Source organism: Humulus lupulus, chromosome 2 (genome assembly GCF_963169125.1).
Source record: "Humulus lupulus chromosome 2, drHumLupu1.1, whole genome shotgun sequence".
Lineage (NCBI taxonomy): Eukaryota > Viridiplantae > Streptophyta > Magnoliopsida > Rosales > Cannabaceae > Humulus > Humulus lupulus.
Window position 1 is genome coordinate 88,380,317 of NC_084794.1, and position 19,725 is coordinate 88,400,041.

At 41.5% G+C, this 19,725-nt stretch overlaps 1 protein-coding gene across 1 annotated transcript; it reads left to right on the plus strand.

The window, feature by feature from the left end:
- Nucleotides 1–602: 602 nt before the first annotated feature.
- On the plus strand, nucleotides 603–1,618 carry LOC133814495 (uncharacterized). The gene is made up of 2 exons (XM_062247445.1): nucleotides 603–875; nucleotides 1,184–1,618. The coding sequence occupies exons 1-2, from the start codon at nucleotides 603–605 to the stop codon at nucleotides 1,616–1,618; spliced, it is 708 nt and encodes a 235-aa protein (XP_062103429.1).
- Nucleotides 1,619–19,725: the final 18,107 nt, after the last annotated feature.

Below are 19,725 nucleotides of genomic sequence, written 5' to 3' on the forward strand. Positions count from 1 at the left end.
GGGCTGTTTGATCATACACCAGTTGTCCTCACGGTATATGCAAAAGTTCCTTGTGGTAGGAAGCCTTTCAAGTATTTCAATATGTGGTCTACGCACCCAGAGTATGGTAAGAAAGTTGCAGAGATCTGGAAGCAACCTTTTACAGGGACAAAAATGTATAAGCTAATTACCAAGTTGAAGGGACTAAAGCCAGTGTTCAAGGAGATCAATACTCAAGGCTATTCTGATATAATAAGTGTCGAGACTCATGCTAGAGATCACCTAATGGACTGTCAAGAAAGGCTTAAGTGTGATCCTTTGAACTTTGATTTGCATGGTGTAGAGCTGGAGGCTAGGAATAAATATACAAAGGTTCACAAGGATTATGTCTCCTTTCTACAGCAGAAGTCGAAACTGAGTTGGGCTAGACATGGAGATGAGAATTCAGCTTTGTTTCATCTTAGTATTCGGGAAAGAAGAAGACAAAACAGAATTCTATCTATTATTGATGCAAGAGGGACTCGGGTAGATGAACCTATACAAGTTATTGAAGCTTTTTTAAGCTTCTATCAAGAGCTTTGGGTAGTAAGATGCTACAAAGGAAGACAGTACTGGCTGGTGTGATGGCTCACGGTCCTACAGTTACAGTGTCCCAATCAGAAATGCTTTTGGCAAACTACTCAAAAGATGAGGTAAGGAAAGTGATATTTGCAATCACTGGAAATAAAGCACCAGGACCGGATGGCTATGGGAGTTATTTTTACCAAGAAAAGTGGACTATAATTGGAGATGAAGTTGCTGAAGCTATTTGCTCCTTCTTAAAGACTGGGCAGCTGCTTAAAGAGATCAATTCCATAGTGATTACACTTGTTCCTAAAACCAAATGCCCGAATACAGTAAAGGATTACAGACCAATAGCATGCTGTAATGTCATTTATAAAGCAGCTACGAAGCTGATTTGCTCGAGGCTCAAAACAATACTCCCTAGCCTTGTGGCGCAAAATCAAGGAGGTTTTGTTCATGGCCGATTTATAGCGCACAACATTATGATTTGCCAAGACCTAGTCTATAATTATGGGAGAAAGTCCTCAAAAGCCAGTCTTTGAGGACTAGACTAGACTTACAAAAGGCTTATGATACCATCGAGTGGAGCTTTATTGAAGAAGTGTTGTTTGGTTTTAATTTCCCTGAGCCTTTTGTTCAGCTGGTCATGACATGTATAAGAACACCTCGTTTTTCACTTATGATTAATGGGTCGCTGCATGGATATTTTGAGGCTAAACGAGGGCTGCGACAAGGGGATCCGATGTCACCTCTTATTTTTGTGTTGGGAATGGAATACCTCACAAGAATAATGCAAAAAGTGGGACAGAAATCTGACTTTGCTTATCATAACAGATGCAAGGAGCTGAAGTTAAATCATCTAATGTTTGCTGATGATGTACTTCTGTTCTGTAATGGAGATTATAAGAGTATATGTTATCTACTACAGGGCCTCAAATTATTTTCGCAAACATCAGGTCTACAGCCTAATGCTTCGAAATCTGCAATATTTAGCAGTGGGATGAGCTCAAATGAGGTGCAGCGCATATTGGAAGTATCAGGTTTAGGAAGAGTGAGGTACCGTTCAATTACTTAGGTGTACCCATCTGTCCTAAGCGCATCTGTGCAAAGGAATGTAGCTTGCTAGTGGATAAAATGACTGCTAGAATCAGGTCTTGGAGCACAAGGAATATTTCTTTTGCAGGGAGGGCAGTCTTGATTAACTCTGTTCTTCTCTCAATTCAGGCCTACTGGAGTCAAATCATGTTGCTGCCTAGGAAGGTGATTAAAGAGATTGAAGCTATTTTCCGAGCATACTTGTGGACAGGTAAACGAGTGATGGTTGGAGCAGGGCAAATATCTTGGGATAGCTTGTGCAAGCCTAAAGTAGCAGGAGGTATCGGTATCAAAAAAATCTCTGAATGGAACAAAGCTGCTATGTTTAAATATGTTTGGGCAGTGGCAGCCAAAGAAGACAATTTGTGGGTTAGATGGGTGCATAGTGTGTACATAAAAGGTAGAGTATGGTGGGATTACATTGCACCAGCTAATAGCAGCTGGTATTGGAGGAAGGTTATAGCAGTTAAAGAACAGATTAAGCATCTTGTTGATACATGTTTTAATAACAGGAAATATAAGATAGCAGAGGGTTACAGACTTCTTAATCCAGTTCATGATAGGGTTAATTGGAGCAAGGAGGTTTGGGGGAGATTGAATACCCCAAAGCACAGTTTCATGTTATGGTTAGCTATCCAAGACAGATTGAAGACTAAAGCAAGATTACATAGTTTCAATATTCTTTCGGAAGCTAAATGTCAGTTTTGCAAAATAGCAGATGAAACAACTTCCCATCTCTTCTTTGACTGCCCATATTCTAGTGAGTGCCTTCAACAGGTTAAGAAATGGGTCTGCTGGAACATAACTGGGAGGCAACTAACTGGTCTTGTGAGGGCAATTGGCAGAATGAAGGCAACAAGGTTCAGGAAAATGGTCTTTTCAGCAATCATGGCTGCACTAGTGTACCACTTATGGAGGGCAAGAAATGAAAGTATTTGGTTATCTTCCCTTGATAATCCAACAAGTATTGTACAGAAGACTAAAGTAGCTAGTAAGACTAGAATACAAAGTGTATGGCCAAAGAAAGTATCTGCCAAAGATCTTGACTGGTATACTGTTTTATAAATAGAAACCATTGTACAGTTAACAGAAGTATGTTTGGGCCTTAATGGGTGCCATTTGTTTGTAAATTGGTTTTGAAAGTAATGAAATACACTGCTGAGTTACCAAAAAAAAACTAGGTTAATATTTATAATAAGATTTGATTTTTGAAAATCATATTTTATTATTAATATTTCAGATTTATTTTGTAAACCCCAAATTGTTGTTTAATTTCTTTTTAGTCATTTTCCCCATCTATAAATAGGGACACTTTCTTCACATTTGGTATGTAATTTTTAGGTAGCAAAACTCTACCAAATTTTAGTCTCATTTCTCATATTTTCTCTTTAGAATTTCATGAGAATGTCTAGCATAATAGGCTAACCTTCCTTAGGAAGGTTAGGATGATCCTATATGCATTATGACTTTGTTTGGTATTTTTGAGTCACCATGTGCTTAAATTTTATATATTTGAGTGATTTATTTTCTTTCATCTCTACTTCTTCATCTTGTTATCTATATTTATATTTACTAATAGTATATAGATTTTGTCATGCACTTTCTATGTATTATCAAATTAGTGAAAATAATATAGATAATATCTTCATCATTTTCTCCATCTCATTCATATATATTTACTTTTACTAAATCTATATAGAATTAGTCATGTTCTTTCTATGTATTTTATAAATAGTAAAAGTAATATTTGTGTTAGGTTTTATGTCCAATCTTTTATTGCATTATTGTCAATGGTATAATGTCATTTTTAGATTTCTCATAAGATTTATCTCATCTTTTCATGGTAAAGAATAATAATCACTTGAATACATTTTGTGAAATATATTTGTGCTTTAATGATAAATCTTCCAAATGAATAGTTGGGATGTGAACTATCCATTTGTGTAATTTTTGTAAATCAAAGATCCAAATAAATAAGTATGCATATTGGTGACTCTTGATCCTTCTTATTTGTTACCTATTGTTACATCACACTTTATTATATCTTTATTTATAATATTTAAATTTCAAAAACCACAAAAATATCACTTGTTCTATTTTCTTCATATTATTTATCTCTAACATTTATTTATTGATTAACTTTATTTCTTTGCCTCCTTGTGGAATCGACCGCCCATCTATACTACGACTATCGCTAAGTGGAAGTCACGTTTGGGCGTTAAACACCCTCAACAAGCCAAATCACCAAAATTCCCTTATGATGAAATGTGGACCTACATGCATGCATTTATCATCATATAATAATATAATTCACATAAACATGCATATAATAATTTAAAAGCATAATAAATCAATTATGGCCCTCCCGGCTTACTTATCCAATCATTAAACCTCATCAGAGATTTTGGGGCATTACAATGTCACAAGAGATCGACTCTGATCTCGCAAGGAGATCCTATATTGAAGCCACCATATCTAATGAAGGTGTATTTTGGACTAATCAAACGCTTTGATTCAGTGACGGGGTCTTCCAAGACGGTCGATCACACTAAAGGGTAGGTTTCACTGTAACGCCCTGGTTACCCCAGAACAGTTACGGTGAACTGGAAATTTGACCGGCTATCCGAGTCCTTTGGTTAAAAACGTGTTCTAAGTGTTATTAACATGCTAAGGTAGAAAATCAATAAAAAGGAAATTATATAATTTATTAAATACATAAAACTGTTCATGGGCTCATAAAATCTTTTACAAGTTATTTACAACTCAAAATGGTCATTACTATTTCAAAATTACAAACTCGCCGACCTAAGCGGCAAAAATAAGGTAAACCCCCTAGTTCCTTCGAGAAATCATTGGCCGTGGTGGTCAAGCGGCCGCATATGTACACATCACCACCTAAGCTCTCCACTCAAGGCTGGGTGAGCTTTTCTTTCCCTTTACCTGCACCACATAGCACCCATGAGCCAAGGCCCAGCCAGAAAACACAATAAAGCATTATATGATATCATCAATGATCATAATAATCATTCAGGACTATCAGTCCAAACAAATAGGTGACCGTCGCAAAAGTCACTAAGTTGGGTATAGCTCCCTTTAGCCTTGTGACGATAGGGTCACCGGGGCTTAACAGACAAGTGAACTTTTATTAGTTCAAACAGGATAGGTGCACGGTGACTAGTCACCAACATAACCTTCCTCATGACCATAGAGCCATAACCTTGGAACATCGTTTCCTAGCCATGTGACAAACGGTCACCTGGGCCTTAAGCCCTGGCTCTAGTAACTAGTCTTAGACTAGGCAAGCGCTTATAAATTCATCGACCTTAGGGTCAGTCCAGCGTTAATGCCTTAGAGCCATTCAACGTTGATATCGATTAGATATAACCTTCATTCGGCCCTGCCTTCAGGACGCTTATGCCGTTTCTGACTCTTAGGTCAGTGTCCCTGACTAGTCAGTGCCATATACAAGAAAACAACATTCGCTAGCATTTAATATGCAATCCATGTCCACGTTTATCAATTAACATGCCTCAATAGCAATCATGCATGCCATATATACATAGGGTGCAGTTTTCTTACCTCCTGTTCGAGCGAGAAATAATAATAAGAACGACTCCTGAGAACGATCGACCTTTTGGTCCTTTAGCGGTTACCTGGTCATAACCAATTATGAAATTCCATCAATAAAATGAATAAAAAAGGGTTCCCAAACCAAAACCTAGCCTCCGAGACATCGAATCCTACCAAACCGGGTAGTAGGATCGATCCCGAGGCCTAAGGCTAGAATCCCCAAGCCAAAAACCCATTTCTGGCCAAAATGCCACTAAGGGCCGCGACCCGCCCCTCAAAAAGAGGCGGACTCCTTCAGCACCCCTCAAGAGCTGCGGCCCTCCTTGGCCATGCCGCGGCCCAACCTACAGTTCAGCCAATACTCTGGTTTTTTCTTCCCTTGCAATTTTCCTTGGAACCAACCTTTCAAACCAATCCAAAACACCATCCAAACATCCAATACAACCCCTAAATTTGATCTATATCACACCCTTACCAAAACCCAAGTTAAACCCCAACGAAAATTTCCATTAATTCCAACTATCCACAACAAAATCACAAGCTGAAACTAACAACCAAAACAGAGCATACCAGGGAACTAGTGGCTAAAAACTTACCTCAAACTCAGGTTGTGATGCTCTTCAATGGTAGAACACTTTCCCAAACTCCCAAGGTCTACTTCTCAAGCTTGAATCCTCAACAAGTACTCAAAAATCACAAAGGAAATGGAGGAGAAGGAAGGTACGGGTAAGCTCTTGATCACACTCTGTTTTCTCTTCATTTCTACAGCCATAAAGGGTTTATATCTATCCTAGAGGTAAAAAGACCATTATACCCCTAGGTCAATTAAGGGTTTCTAAAGGCTCCCAAGGGCAAATTTGTCCTTTCCAACCTATCTCGTTAATCATAATTAACGCTCTCCAATTCCCACAATTCTCGATAATCACAAACACCAACAATTTATATCCTATTACCCTTTAACCCCTGGTAACGCTCTAATCATTAAAATCACCTCGAGACTCATCCCGAGCCCCGAACTTAAACTTGTTATGACTAGACCGCCAATCAATATTCTAAGATCGTCTCATGCCGAATAGCTCGAACAAACCCACATTATAATGTGGTCTCAGCAATATATCACCGACATGCACGCAATTATACAATTATGCCCTCAACGGGCCTAATTATCATCACACCCCTGTAATTAAAATGTGGACCCACATGCATGCATTTCACATCATATTATAATATAATTCACATAAACATTCATTCTATCAATTAATGGCATAATTAAGAAAGTATGGCCCTCCCGGCCTACTATTCCCGCCATTAAAACACATTGGAGAATTCGGGGCATTACATTCACTATGAGTGTTATTGGTTAAAAAGATCATGTCACTAGAGAGAGACTTAGATCTTTCTAGGAGGCCCTACATTGAGACAACCTTACCTAATTTGGGGGCATTTTTGTGACGCCCTGGTTACCCCAAAACAGTTACAGTGAACGGTGGCCCGGAAATTTGACCCGCTACCCGAGTCCTTTGGTAAAAAACGTGCTCTAAGTGTAATTAACTGGTTAAGGTGAAAAACTGTTAAAAAGGAAACATATATTTTCATTACAAACTGCTCTGCAGAGCTAATCAAAACATTTACAAGTTGTTCTCAGTACAAAATGGTCATTACTGTTTCAAATTTACAATCCCGCCGACCTAAGCGGCAAAAACAGGGTAAGCCCCCTAGTTCCTCTGAGAACACCTTGGTCGTGGTGGTCAAGTGGCCGCATATGTACACATCACCACCTAAACTCTCCACTCAAGGCTGGGTGAGCTTTTCTTTCCCTTTACCTGCACCACATAGCACCATGAGCCAAGGCCCAGCAAGAAAACATAATAAAGCATGATATAATATCAACAATGATCATAATAATCATTCAGGACCATCAGTCCAAACAAATAGATGACAGTCGCAACAGTCACAAAAGTGGGTACAACCCCCTATAGCCATGTGACGGTAGGGTCACTCGGGCTTATCTGATTGGTGAACCTTTCATAAATTTGAACAGGATAGGTGTATGGTGAATAGTCACCAACATAACCTTCCTCATGACCTTAGAGTCATAACCCTGGAACAGCGTTCCTTAGCCATGTGACAAACAGTCACCGGGGCCATATGCCCTGGCTCTGAATAACTGGTCTTAGACCAAACAAGCGCTTATAAGTTCATCGACCTTAGGATCGGTCCAATGTTAATACCCCATATGAGTGATTCAACGCTAATATCGTTTAGATCTAATCTTCATTTGGCTCGACGTTCATGACGCTATGCCATTTCTGACTCGTAGGTCAGTGTCCCTGACTAGTCAGTGCCATATACAAGTAAACGACATTCACTAGCATTTAATATGCAATCCATGTCCACATTTATCAACCAACATGCCTCAATAACAATACACAGGGTGCAGTTTTCTTACCTCAGATTCGAGCTAGAAAGATTAAAAGAATGACCCGTGAGAACGATCAACTTTTAGTCCTTTAGCGGTCACCTAATCATAACCAAACATAGGAAATCATCAATAATAATGATTAACATAGGTTCCACACCAATATCTAGCCTCCGGAAGATCAATCCCAACTAATCCAAGTAGTATGGACACTCCCGAGGCCTGCAGCTAAGTTCCCGGGGTCAAAACGAGCAAACGGGGTGAAAACAGGGCAAGGGCTGCGGCCATGGCACCATGGGCCGCGGCCCCCAGAAATTCCTGAAACAAGCGCAGCGGCGCCCAGCCAAAACAGAAACCCCCTTTCTTCCTCATCGAGCCAGGGCTGCGGCCCCCGACCTTGGTCCATTCCCAAACGTGTTTTCAACTTATCCAAGCTTCCAAAATCATGCCTAACCATCCCCAATCATCAAAACAAGGTTCCCAAGATTTCCAAAACACCAAAACTCTCAAAACCCAAGGTTCAAACCCACCAAAAACTCCACAATTCACAAAGTCCAATTCAAAGCTTAGAAACTCGGAAAACTCAAAAATTTAAACTTAGATTACCTTTGATTGGGTTGTCTTTCATCAAATCCTTCGGTTAAGAAGCTTCTAATCGTTCCTAGGATTGATATGCCTCGATCCTCGCTGGATTCCAACTCCTAGAACTCGAGATATCTTCGAAAATGCTCAACTGGTAAAACGAACTATCGAAAAGGAGAACGAGAGGTTTTATAATCATACGTTCTATCTGACAGATACTTCAAACTTAAGTAACCTCAAATAAAACCTAATGCTCGGGGTCCCAAAAACACCCCCGGGAACATTATAGTCAAAACCTCAGAAATTTCACCCTGATCTCAAATATTCCCAATTTATCATCAAATAAACATTTCTATTACCCCAAAATTGACCCCATTATGACAAAACCGCTAATCCATTATATATGACCGTCTCATGCCGAATAGCTCGAATATATCTCCATAATAATGGAATCTCATCCACAAATCACATTATGCACCCAAATACACATATTCACCCTCAATAGGCCAAATTATCAAAATAGCATAATTATTCAAATGTCGACCCACATGCATGCATATAACATCATATCATACTATAATTCACATATACATGCATAATATCATTTAATGGAATAATTAAACAAGTATGGCCCTCCCGACCGACTAATCCTGCCATTAAACCATATCAGAGAATTCGGGGCATTACAACTATCCCCTCCTTACAGAAATTTCGTCCTCGAAATTTACCTGAACAACTCGGGATACTGATTATGCATGTCTGACTCCAGCTCCCAGGTCGCTTCCTCGACCTTGCTGTTCCTCCATAATACCTTAACCAAAGGTATCGTCTTGTTCCTGAGGACCTTATCCTTTTTGTCAAGTATCTGGACACGTTGTTCCTCATAGGAGAGGTCTGCCTCAAGCTCCAGATCTTCATAGCTCAAAATATGATTATCATCAGGCACATACCTTCGAAGAGCTTAAACATTAAATACATTATGCACGGCAGACAACGCCGGAGGCAAAGCCAACCTGTAAGCCACCTGACCAACCCTCTCCAGGATCTCAAATGGACCTACATATCTGGGGCTCAGCTTGCCTTTCTTCCCAAAACTTCTCACCCCTTTCCATGGCGAGACTTTAAGGAAGACATAGTCTCCTACCTGGAACTCCACGTTCCTGCATTTGGGATCAATATAGCTCTTCTGTCTACTCTGAGAAGTAAGCATTCTAGCTCTAATCTTCTCTATAGCCTCATTGGTCCTCTAAACTGCCTCAGGACCTAAGTATCTCCTTTCACCTGTCTCATCCCAATGAATGGGAGATCTGCATTTCCTACCATACAACATCTCATAAGGTGCAACCCCAATGGTAGACTGATAACTGTTGTTGTAGGAGAACTCTATCAAAGGCAGATACTTACTCCAAGATCCACCAAAGTCTAGCACACATGCTCTCAGCATGTCTTCCAATATCTGGATCGTCCTCTCAGATTGCCCATCTGTCTGAGGATGATAAGCAGTACTGAACTTCAACAGCGTCCCCATGGCCTTCTGCAAACTTCCCCAAAACTTGGAAGTAAAAGTAGGGTCCCGATCCGACACGATCGACCTAGGTGCACCATGGAGCCGCACGATCTCTCTCACATAGAGATCTGCATACTAGTCAACTATATAAGTAGTCCTCACTGGCAGAAAGTGAGCTGACTTGGTGTAGCGATCCACTATCACCCAAATAGAATCATGCTGACCAACAGTCCTGGGTAAGCCCACTACAAAGTCCATTGTGATGTCTTCCCACTTCCACTCTGGGATATCCAGAGGCTGCAGTAGCCTTGCTGGCCTCTGATGCTCAGCATTGACCTGTTGACATGTCAAGCATTTAGCCACATATTCTACTACATCTCTCTTCATCCCTGGCCACCAATATAACGATCTCACATCCTGATACATCTTTGTGGTGCCTAGATGCAATGAGTAAGGTGTAGTATGAGATTCATCCAGAATCTCTCGCCTCAAAGCAGTGTCTAATGGACACACATATCCGCCCCTTGTATCTCAACAAGCCTAACTCAGACACTGTATAATCTCTGGATGCTCCAGCTAGAACATCCTCTCTGATCTTGATCAGGTGTGGATCATTCAGCTGACCCTCCTTAATCCTCTCCAACAGCGTAGACTGTAGCGTAATGTTAGCCAACTGGCCCACCCGCAACTCTATACCAGCTCTGGTCATATCATAAGCTAATTCCCTGGCTATCAGCCTCATACCATAAATCTGGCCTGGACCCTTCCGGCTTAAAGCATCAGCTACCACGTTGGCTTTTCCTGGATGATACAGGATCTCACAATCATAATCTGTTACTAATTCCAGCCAACGCCTTTGCCTCATATTCAAGTCTTTCTGGGTGAAGAAGTATTTCAGGCTCTTGTGGTCTGTATAAATCTCACACTTCTCTCCATAGATATAGTGCCTCCATATCTTTTAAGCAAAAACCACAACTGCTAATTCTAAATCATTAGTAGGATACCTCTTTTCATACTCCTTCAACTGACGAGAAGCATAGGCAATAACCTTCTCTGATTGCATCAAAACACAGCCCAGACCCTGATGAGAACATCACAGTAAATCACAAACTTCTCCTGACCTGTCGAGAGACTCAGGATCGGAGCTGTAATCAATCTCTACTTCAAGTTCTGGAAGTTGTTCTCACACTTATCTGACTACACAAACTTCTGACTCTTGCGTGTCATTTCAGTCAATGCACTAGCTATCTTTGAGAACCCTTCCATGAAACGTCTATAATACCCTGTCAATCCAATGAAACTTCTAACCTCAAAAGCATTCATTGGCCTTGGCCAATCTCTGACCGCTTCGATCTTTGATGGATCCACTTTAATCCCCTCCTTACTAATAATGTGTCCAAGAAAGGATACCTGAGACAACGATAACTCACATTTCTTGAATTTAGCAAATAATCTGTGTTCCCTCAGTCTCTGTAGAACCAATCTCAGGTGATACTCATGTTCTGACTCTGACTGAGAATATACCAGAATGTCATCAATAGAGACAATCATAAACTGGTGTAGATAGTCCTTGAACACCCTGTTCATCAGATCCATAAAAGCAGCAGGGGCATTAGTCAATCCAAATGACATAACTAGAAACTCATAATGCCCATACCTGGTACGAAACGCAGTCTTGGGTATATCTCCCTCCTTGACCCTCAACTGATGATAACCAGAACGAAGGTCGATCTTAGAGAATACCTTCTTGCCTTGCAACTGATCGAACAGATCATCTATCCTTGGCAAAGGATACTTATTCTTAATTGTCAGCTTATTCAGCTCCCAGTAATCAATACACATTCTCAGAGAACCATCCTTCTTCTTTACAAATAGAACTGGCGCACCCCAAGGTGAGAAACTAGGTCTGATAAAACCCAAATCCAACAGTTCTTGCAACTGCACTTTTAATTCTTTCAACTCAGCTGGGGCCATTCTGTAAGGCGCTCTAGACACTGCCTCCGTCCCTGGTGCCAGTTCTATCACGAACTCAATTTCTCTATGCGGTGGAAACCCAGGAAAATCCTCTGGAAACACATCCAGAAATTCACAAACTAACCTGGTATCCTCTGGTCTCACTGGCACGACCTGAGTGGTATCAACCACACTGGCTAAGAATCCAATGCAACCTCCTTGCAATAAATCCCTAGCCCTCAATGCAGAAATCATAGGAATGCGAGGTCCATGCACAGCACCAACAAATACAAAAGGATCCTCACCTTCAGGCTCAAAGGTGACCATCTTCCTTCTGCAGTCAATGGTTGCCCCATACTTTGCCAACCAATCCATACCCAGTATCATATCAAAGTCAGTCATAACCAACTCTATTAAATCCACTAATAACTCTCTGCCCTCCACTGTCACTGGGAAAGATCTGACCCACCTCCTGGATACCACTAACTCTCCAGTGGGTAACAAGGTACCAAACCCCACAGCATAAAAATCACAAGGCCTACACAGTCTATCAATAACACGACTAGCAACAAAAGAATGTGTAGCACCAAAATCAATCAACACATTATAAGGGGTTCCAGCACTAAGAAGCTGACTTGTAACTACTGAGGGAGAAGCCTCAGCTTCTGCTTGAGTCAACGCAAACACTCGAGCTGGGGCCGAGTTGTCCGCCTTTCTGGGTTCTTCCTTTCTTGCCTTAGGGCAATCCTTTTTAAGATGACCCACTGCTCCACAAGAGAGGCAGGCCTTTTCCCTACACTCTCCCAAGTGATGCCTCTTGCATCTGGGGCACTCAGGATAAGACTTCCAGGCTTCACCACCTCCTGGACGACCCATAGAAATACCACAGGGCCTCCTGTCAGGACCTGGAACTGGGAAGGTATCAGGAACCTTCCTCTTCTGATCACTGGGGCCAACACCCCTACCAGAACCCACAAATGGAGGACCTGGCCTCCTGAAATCCTTCCTGGCTGCACTATCATGTCAGATCTTAATCTATGCACTCTCAGCTGTGAGTGCCTTCTCCACCACATGTGCATAAGTAGTAACCCCTGCCACAGTGGTGATACGTACATCTCGGGCTAACCTCGGCTGTAGCCCCTGTAAGAATCTCTCTCTCCTAGTCCCATCATTGGGCACCAGCTCCTTGGCAAACTTTGCCAAACGATCAAACTTCAAGGCGTACTTAGTGACTGATAAGTTCCCCTGAAGTAGCCTAATAAACTCCTCGGCCTTCGCCGCTCTAATAGCATCATTATAATATTTCTCATTGAACAGAGTCTGAAACTCTTCCCAACTCAGGGCATTTACATTCTTGGTCTAGGTAATCACTTCCCACCAAATCTGGGCATCTTCCCGAAACATATAGGTAGCATAGGCCACCCTCTCATTACCAGATACCCTCATAAAGTCAAGGATAGTGGTAATCATGCTCATCCATTGTTCAGCCTTGGCAGGATCTGCATTGCCCTCAAATACTGGAGGTTGTTGTTTCCTGAACCTTTCATAAAGAGGCTCCCATTTATTTCCAACCTCAGGCTGCTACCCAGCTGCTGGCACCAACACAGGAGGTGCCTCTGATCCACTGGCCACTGTAGGCCCTTGTTGTTGTTTCAGGAGACGTAACTCTTCTCCTTGTTTCAATATAGTAGCCTACAGATCACTGACTATCTGCTGCCAGTTAACAGGAGCTGGCTGTGGAATCTGAGACTGGTCATTTTCCTGACCCTGGCTATTATTATTATTCTGGCCCTAATCACTCTGGCCAACTGATGTGTCTGTCTGTCCCGGATTCATAATTCTGTCACTGATACCTTGCTGAAATAATGATCAATACTGCCAGTCAGGTAGTAATAACTAAACCTCTTGCCGCCTTACAGTCCAAGAACAAACAGACAATTATCACATTCCACAGTCATACAGATATACAAGCAGATACATGTCTATAGCATTTAACACTCAGCATGTATCATATAATAGTTCACAATCAATCATACTTATAAGTATGTTCCAGCAATTCCCAGTACTAATAAGCACACAGTTGCTAAGGATATAATATTTTAGGGCAAAGGTTTAACATAGTGCTTCATGCAAACAGGTAAAGCATATATGTTGTATTTAAGCAATCATGCATATAACAACATGAATAGTTACCAAACCCTGAGTCGAGCTTGACTTCAGTGATGTGTGTGCATGCCCAGCCAGTCTACAGGAACCCTAACCTTGGCATTTCTCTGATACCAAGTTGTAACGCCCTGGTTACCCTAGAACAGTTACGGTGAATGGTGGACCAGAAATTTGACCCGCTACCCAAGTCCTTTGGTAAAAAACGTGCTCTAAGTGTAATTAATAGGTTAAGGTGAAAAACTGTTAAAAAGGAAATGGATATTTCCATTACAAACTGCTCTGCAGAGCTAATCAAAACATTTACAAGTTGTTCTCAGTACAAAATGGTCATTACTGTTTCAAATTTACAATCCCGCCGACCGAAGCGGCAAAAATAGGGTAAGCCCCCTAGTTCCTCTGAGAACACCTTGGTCGTGGTGGTCAAGCGGTCGCATATGTACACATCACCACCTAAACTCTCCACTCAAGGCTGGGTGAGCTTTTCTTTCCCTTTACCTGCACCACATAGCACCCATGAGCCAAGGCCCAGCAAGAAAGCACAATAAAGCATGATATAATATCAACAATGATCATAATAATCATTCAGGACTATCAGTCCAAACAAATAGGTGACAGTCGCAACAGTCACAAAAGTGGGTACAGCCCCCTATAGCCATGTGACGGTAGGGTCACTCAGGCTTATCTAATTGGTGAACCTTTCATAAGTTTGAACAGGATAGGTGTATGGTGAATAGTCACCAACATAACCTTCCTCATGACCTTAGAGTCATAACCCTGAAACAACGTTCCCTAGCCATGTGACAAACAGTCACCGGGGCCATATGCCCTGGCTCTGAATAACTGGTCTTAGACTAAACAAGCGCTTATAAGTTCATCGACCTTAGGTTCGGTCCAACGTTAATACCCCATATGAGTCATTCAACGCTGATATCGATTAGATCTAATCTTCATTTGGCTCGACGTTCATGACTCTATGCCATTTCTGACTCTTAGGTCAGTGTCCCTGACTAGTCAGTGCCATATACAAGTAATCGACATTCACTAGCATTTAATATGCAATCCATGTCCACATTTATCAACCAACATGCCTCAATAACAATCACGCATGTCATATATACACAGGGTGCAGTATTCTTACCTCAGATTCGAGCTAGAAAGATTAAAAGAACGACCCGTGAGAACGATCAACTTTTAGTCCTTTAGCGGTCACCTAATCATAACCAAACACGAGACATCATCAATAATAATGATTAACATAGGTTCCACACCAATATCTAGCCTCCAGAAGATCAATCCCAACTAATCCAAGTAGTAGGGACACTCCCGAGGCCTGCAGCTAAGTTCCCGGGGTCAAAACGAGCAAACGGGGTGAAAACAGGGCAAGGGCTGCGGCCATGGCACCATGGGCCACGGCCCCCAGAAATTCCTGAAAGAAGCACTGCAGCGCCCAACACCAAGGGCCGCGGTGCCCAGCCAAAACAGAAACCCCCTTTCTTCCTCATCGAGCCAGGGTCGCGGCGCCCAAGAACAGGGCCGTGGCCCCCGACCCTAGGCCATTCCCAAACGTGTTTTCAACTTATCCAAGCTTCCAAAATCATGCCTAACCATCCCCAATCATCAAAACAAGGTTCCCCAGCTTCCCAAAACACCAAAACCCTCAAAAACCAAGGATCAAACCCACCAAAAACTCCACAATTCACAAAGTCCAATTCAAAGCTTAGAAACTCGGAAAACTCAAAAATTTAAACTTAGATTACCTTTGATTGGGTTGTCTTTCATCAAATCCTTCGGTTAAGAAGCTTCTAATCATTCCTAGGATTGCTATGCCTCGATCCTCGCTTGATTCCGACTCCTAGAACTCGAGATATCTTCGAAAATGCTCAAACGGTAAAACGAACTATCGAAAAGGAGAACGAGAGATTTTCTAATCATACGTTCTATCTGACAGCTACTTCAAACTTAAGTAACCTCAAATAAAACCTAATGCTCGGGGTCCCAAAAACACCCCCGGGGACATTATAGTCAAAACCTCTGAAATTTCACCCTGATCTCAAATATTCCCAATTTATCATCAAATAAACATTTCTATTACCCCAAAATTGACCCCGTTATGACAAAACCACTAATCCATTATATATGACCGTCTCATGCCGTATAGCTCGAATATATCTCCATAATAATGGAATCTCATCCACAAATCACATTATGCACCCAAATACACATATTCACCCTCAATAGGCCAAATTATCAAAATAGCATAATTATTCATATGTGGACCCACATGCACGCATATAACATCATATCATAATATAATTCACATATACATGCATAATATCATTTAATGGAATAATTAAACAAGTATGGCCCTCCCGGCCGACTAATCCCGCCATTAAACCATATCGGAGAATTCGGGGCATTACAATTTTGGACCAATCAAACGATACGATTCGGTCACGTGGTCTTCCAAGATGGTCGATCACACTAAAGGGTAGGTTTCACTACGAGTGTTATTGGTCAATGCGATCATGTCACTAAAGAGCGACTTTGATCTCGCTAGGAGGTCCTACATTGAGGCCACCTTACCTAATTAGGGGGTATTTTAGACCGATCAAACATTCTGATTCGGTCACAGGGTCTTCCTATGGTCATTCACACTAAAGGATAGGTTTCACTGTGAGTGTTATTAGTCAAAGCGATCATGTCACTAGAGAACGACTTTGATCTCCCTAGGAGGTCCTACATTGAGGCCACCTTACCTAATTAGGGGGTATTTTAGACCAATCAAACATTTTGATTCGGTCATAGGGTCTTCCTAGATGGTCGATCACTGTAACGCCCTGGGTAGCCAAGACCGTTACACTTTGTGTTTATAAAGTGCTAGACTTGCTAATCAAGTCGTTTAATTAAGAACGTGTTATTGAAACTATAAAGGGACTAAGGTTAAAATGTTTTGGTCTCAAAAGTCATATTTTTCATAAAGAGGCGTTTCCTGTTTACACGGGATCCCAAAAATATCAAGACTAAAGACCGTTTACAAAAGACATAAGGTTTAAATACAATATCAAGCCATATTAAGGCAAAATAAACAGTTAGTCAATCCCTGTCCTGATCCACTCCTCGACCATGGCGATCGAACAGCTGGCTATGTACATTCTACCCCACAGCTCTCCATCTCAGGATTGGTCCAATTTTCCTTTGCCTTTACCTGCACCACATAGCACCCGTGAGCCAAGGCCCAGCAAGAAAATACAGCAACAGAGCATAAGCAATCAACAGACAAATCAATATCTCATGTTGCATCACATATTCTTAATCATATCAACACTCAGAGTAGTCAAGTATTCAGCATACTAAACATATTAATTCATATCATACACCAAATCACATATGATAACTAGGGTTAGCGCCCTCAGGCCACACCCTCCGTTATCCCACTGACTCCGGCCCGCTTAAACCGAGCTTAGTGAATATTAAGCTGTCATCGGCTACTAATGCCCAAGCCGCGCCCTGTGCGCAAATATTGTGTACGGCACCCTTAGGCCGCTATCACATGTCCCATGGCATAATACCATCATTGACATAATACAAATATCGGGAGCACTTAGTCCCATCACAAACATATAACCGGGTGCAGTTTTCTTACCTTTCGATTCACTAGCTTTGATCACTCGACTCCTTGAGCACGATCCCTCTCGAGCCCTAGCGCTCACCTAAACACAACCATAGACCAAAGTCATCACCAAACCTCAAGTCCAAAACCTAGCCTCATGACCAATCCCGACCCCCCGGGAAGTCCTAGTTCCACCAAACAAGGTGGTGGAATCAAACCCCAAACCCTTGGTCAGAAACCCTTGCAAATAACCCTAAAATCCCTTTCTAGAAACAAGGCAGCACTACAGCGCTACAAGCAGAAGCAAAATCCCCCAAGAAGCATGGCCTAGCGCTGTAGCGCTAGTCACAGACAGGCAATACCTCAATTTTCCTTCCTGCAATTTCCTCGAACCAAACTCAACCAAAACTTCCCCAAACCTTCACCAAACTCAAAAACAAGCTTATTAACACACTCCACTCATCCCAAGCACCCCAAATACTCAAAACCCAAGCACATGAATCCCTAATCTCAAAATTCACCATAGCCACTTCTAGACTTCAAAACTCAGCAGAAACCAGTCAAAACATCAAAGTTAAATGCTCAGAGTTTATACCTTTGATGGAAATTCGACCTCAAGTTGCCTCTAGACTTCCTTAGCTAGCTCCTCCTCAACCCTTGGCTCCAACTTCCCTAGAATTCCCCATCAACACAGCTTAGATATCTTTGCTAAAAACCAAAACCAGAACTGAAGAAACTACAGAATTTTACCTCAAGTGATGGCCTATCCTTGCTTAACCCTTGCCAAACCCTCAAGCTTAGCTCAGAAACCTTATGGCTTAGTTGACCCATCTCTCCTCTAAATTTTTCTCCAAGAAGACACAAAGAAATGGTGAAGGAGATCACCAACCGACCCTTAAACAATCAGCTCTGTTTTCCTCCCTTTTTCTTTTCTTTCTTTTCCTTCTTTTCTTTCTTTCCTCAGACTTCTGTAGTATTCTACCACTTCCACTAACATAAAGCCTCAGTAATACCCATCTTTAAAAAGCCAAATGACCTTAATGCCCTCCCTTTTAATTCTAAACCCTTTAATCCACTTAGGGGCATTTTAGTCATTTTACCCAATTCCCGCTAATTCCTCGAGTGTCTCTAATATTTTCCGCTTACCTCCCGATACCTAATTAATCACCAATTATATTCCTTGATATCAAAATAGACTCCAATATACTCACTAAATTCCCACCAGGCTCACCCTGGGCCGGGTATAAATCCCCGCCATGACTTTTCTGCTAAACCACTCACTAGGATCGTCTCGAGTCACAAATCGCAGATATATCCACATAATAATGTGGTCTCAACAATTATCACATACATCAATACAGTTATGCCCATAATGGCCAAAATTACGATTATGCCATTCTAACCTAATCAGGGCCTACATGTATACTAATACACATAGTCATGCATCTCAAATATTCAAATAGTCATATAACATGCTTTAAATCATAATCATGCATTTTACTCACTAAAATCACACATAATTCCCATTATGCCCTCCAGGCACACTAATCTAGGCCCTTAAGCCTAACTAGCGAATTCGGGTCGTTACAATCACACTAAAGGGTAGGTTTCACTATGAGTGTTATTGGTCAAAACAATCATGTCACTAGAGACCGACTCTGATCTCGCTATGAGGTCTTACATTTAGATCACCTTACCTAATTATGGGGTATTTCAAACCAATTAAAAATTCTGATTCAGTCACCTAGTCTTCCAAGATGGCTAATCACACTAAAGGGTAGGTTTCACTATGAGAGTTATTGGGCAAAGTGATCATGTCACTAGAGGCCGACTTTGATCTCTCTAGAAGGTCTTACATTGAGGTCATCTTACCTAGTTATGGGGTATTTCATACCGATCAAACATTCTAATTCGGTCACGTGGTCTTTTAATATGGTCAATCACACTAAAGGATAGGTTTCACTATGAGTGTTATTAGTCAAAGCAATCACGTCACTAGAGACCGACTCTGATCCCACTAGAAGGTCCTACATTGAGGCCACCTTACCTAATTAAAGGGTATTTCAGAATGATCAAACGCTCTGATTCAATCACGGGGTCGTCAAGATGGCTGGTCACACTAATAGAATATGGTTTCACTATAATTATTATTGGTCAAAGTGATCATGTCACTAGAGACCAACTCTGATCTTGCAAGGAGGTCCTACATTGAGGCCACCTTACCTAATTAGGGGGTATTTCGAACTGATCAAACATTCTGATTAGATCATGAGGTCTTCC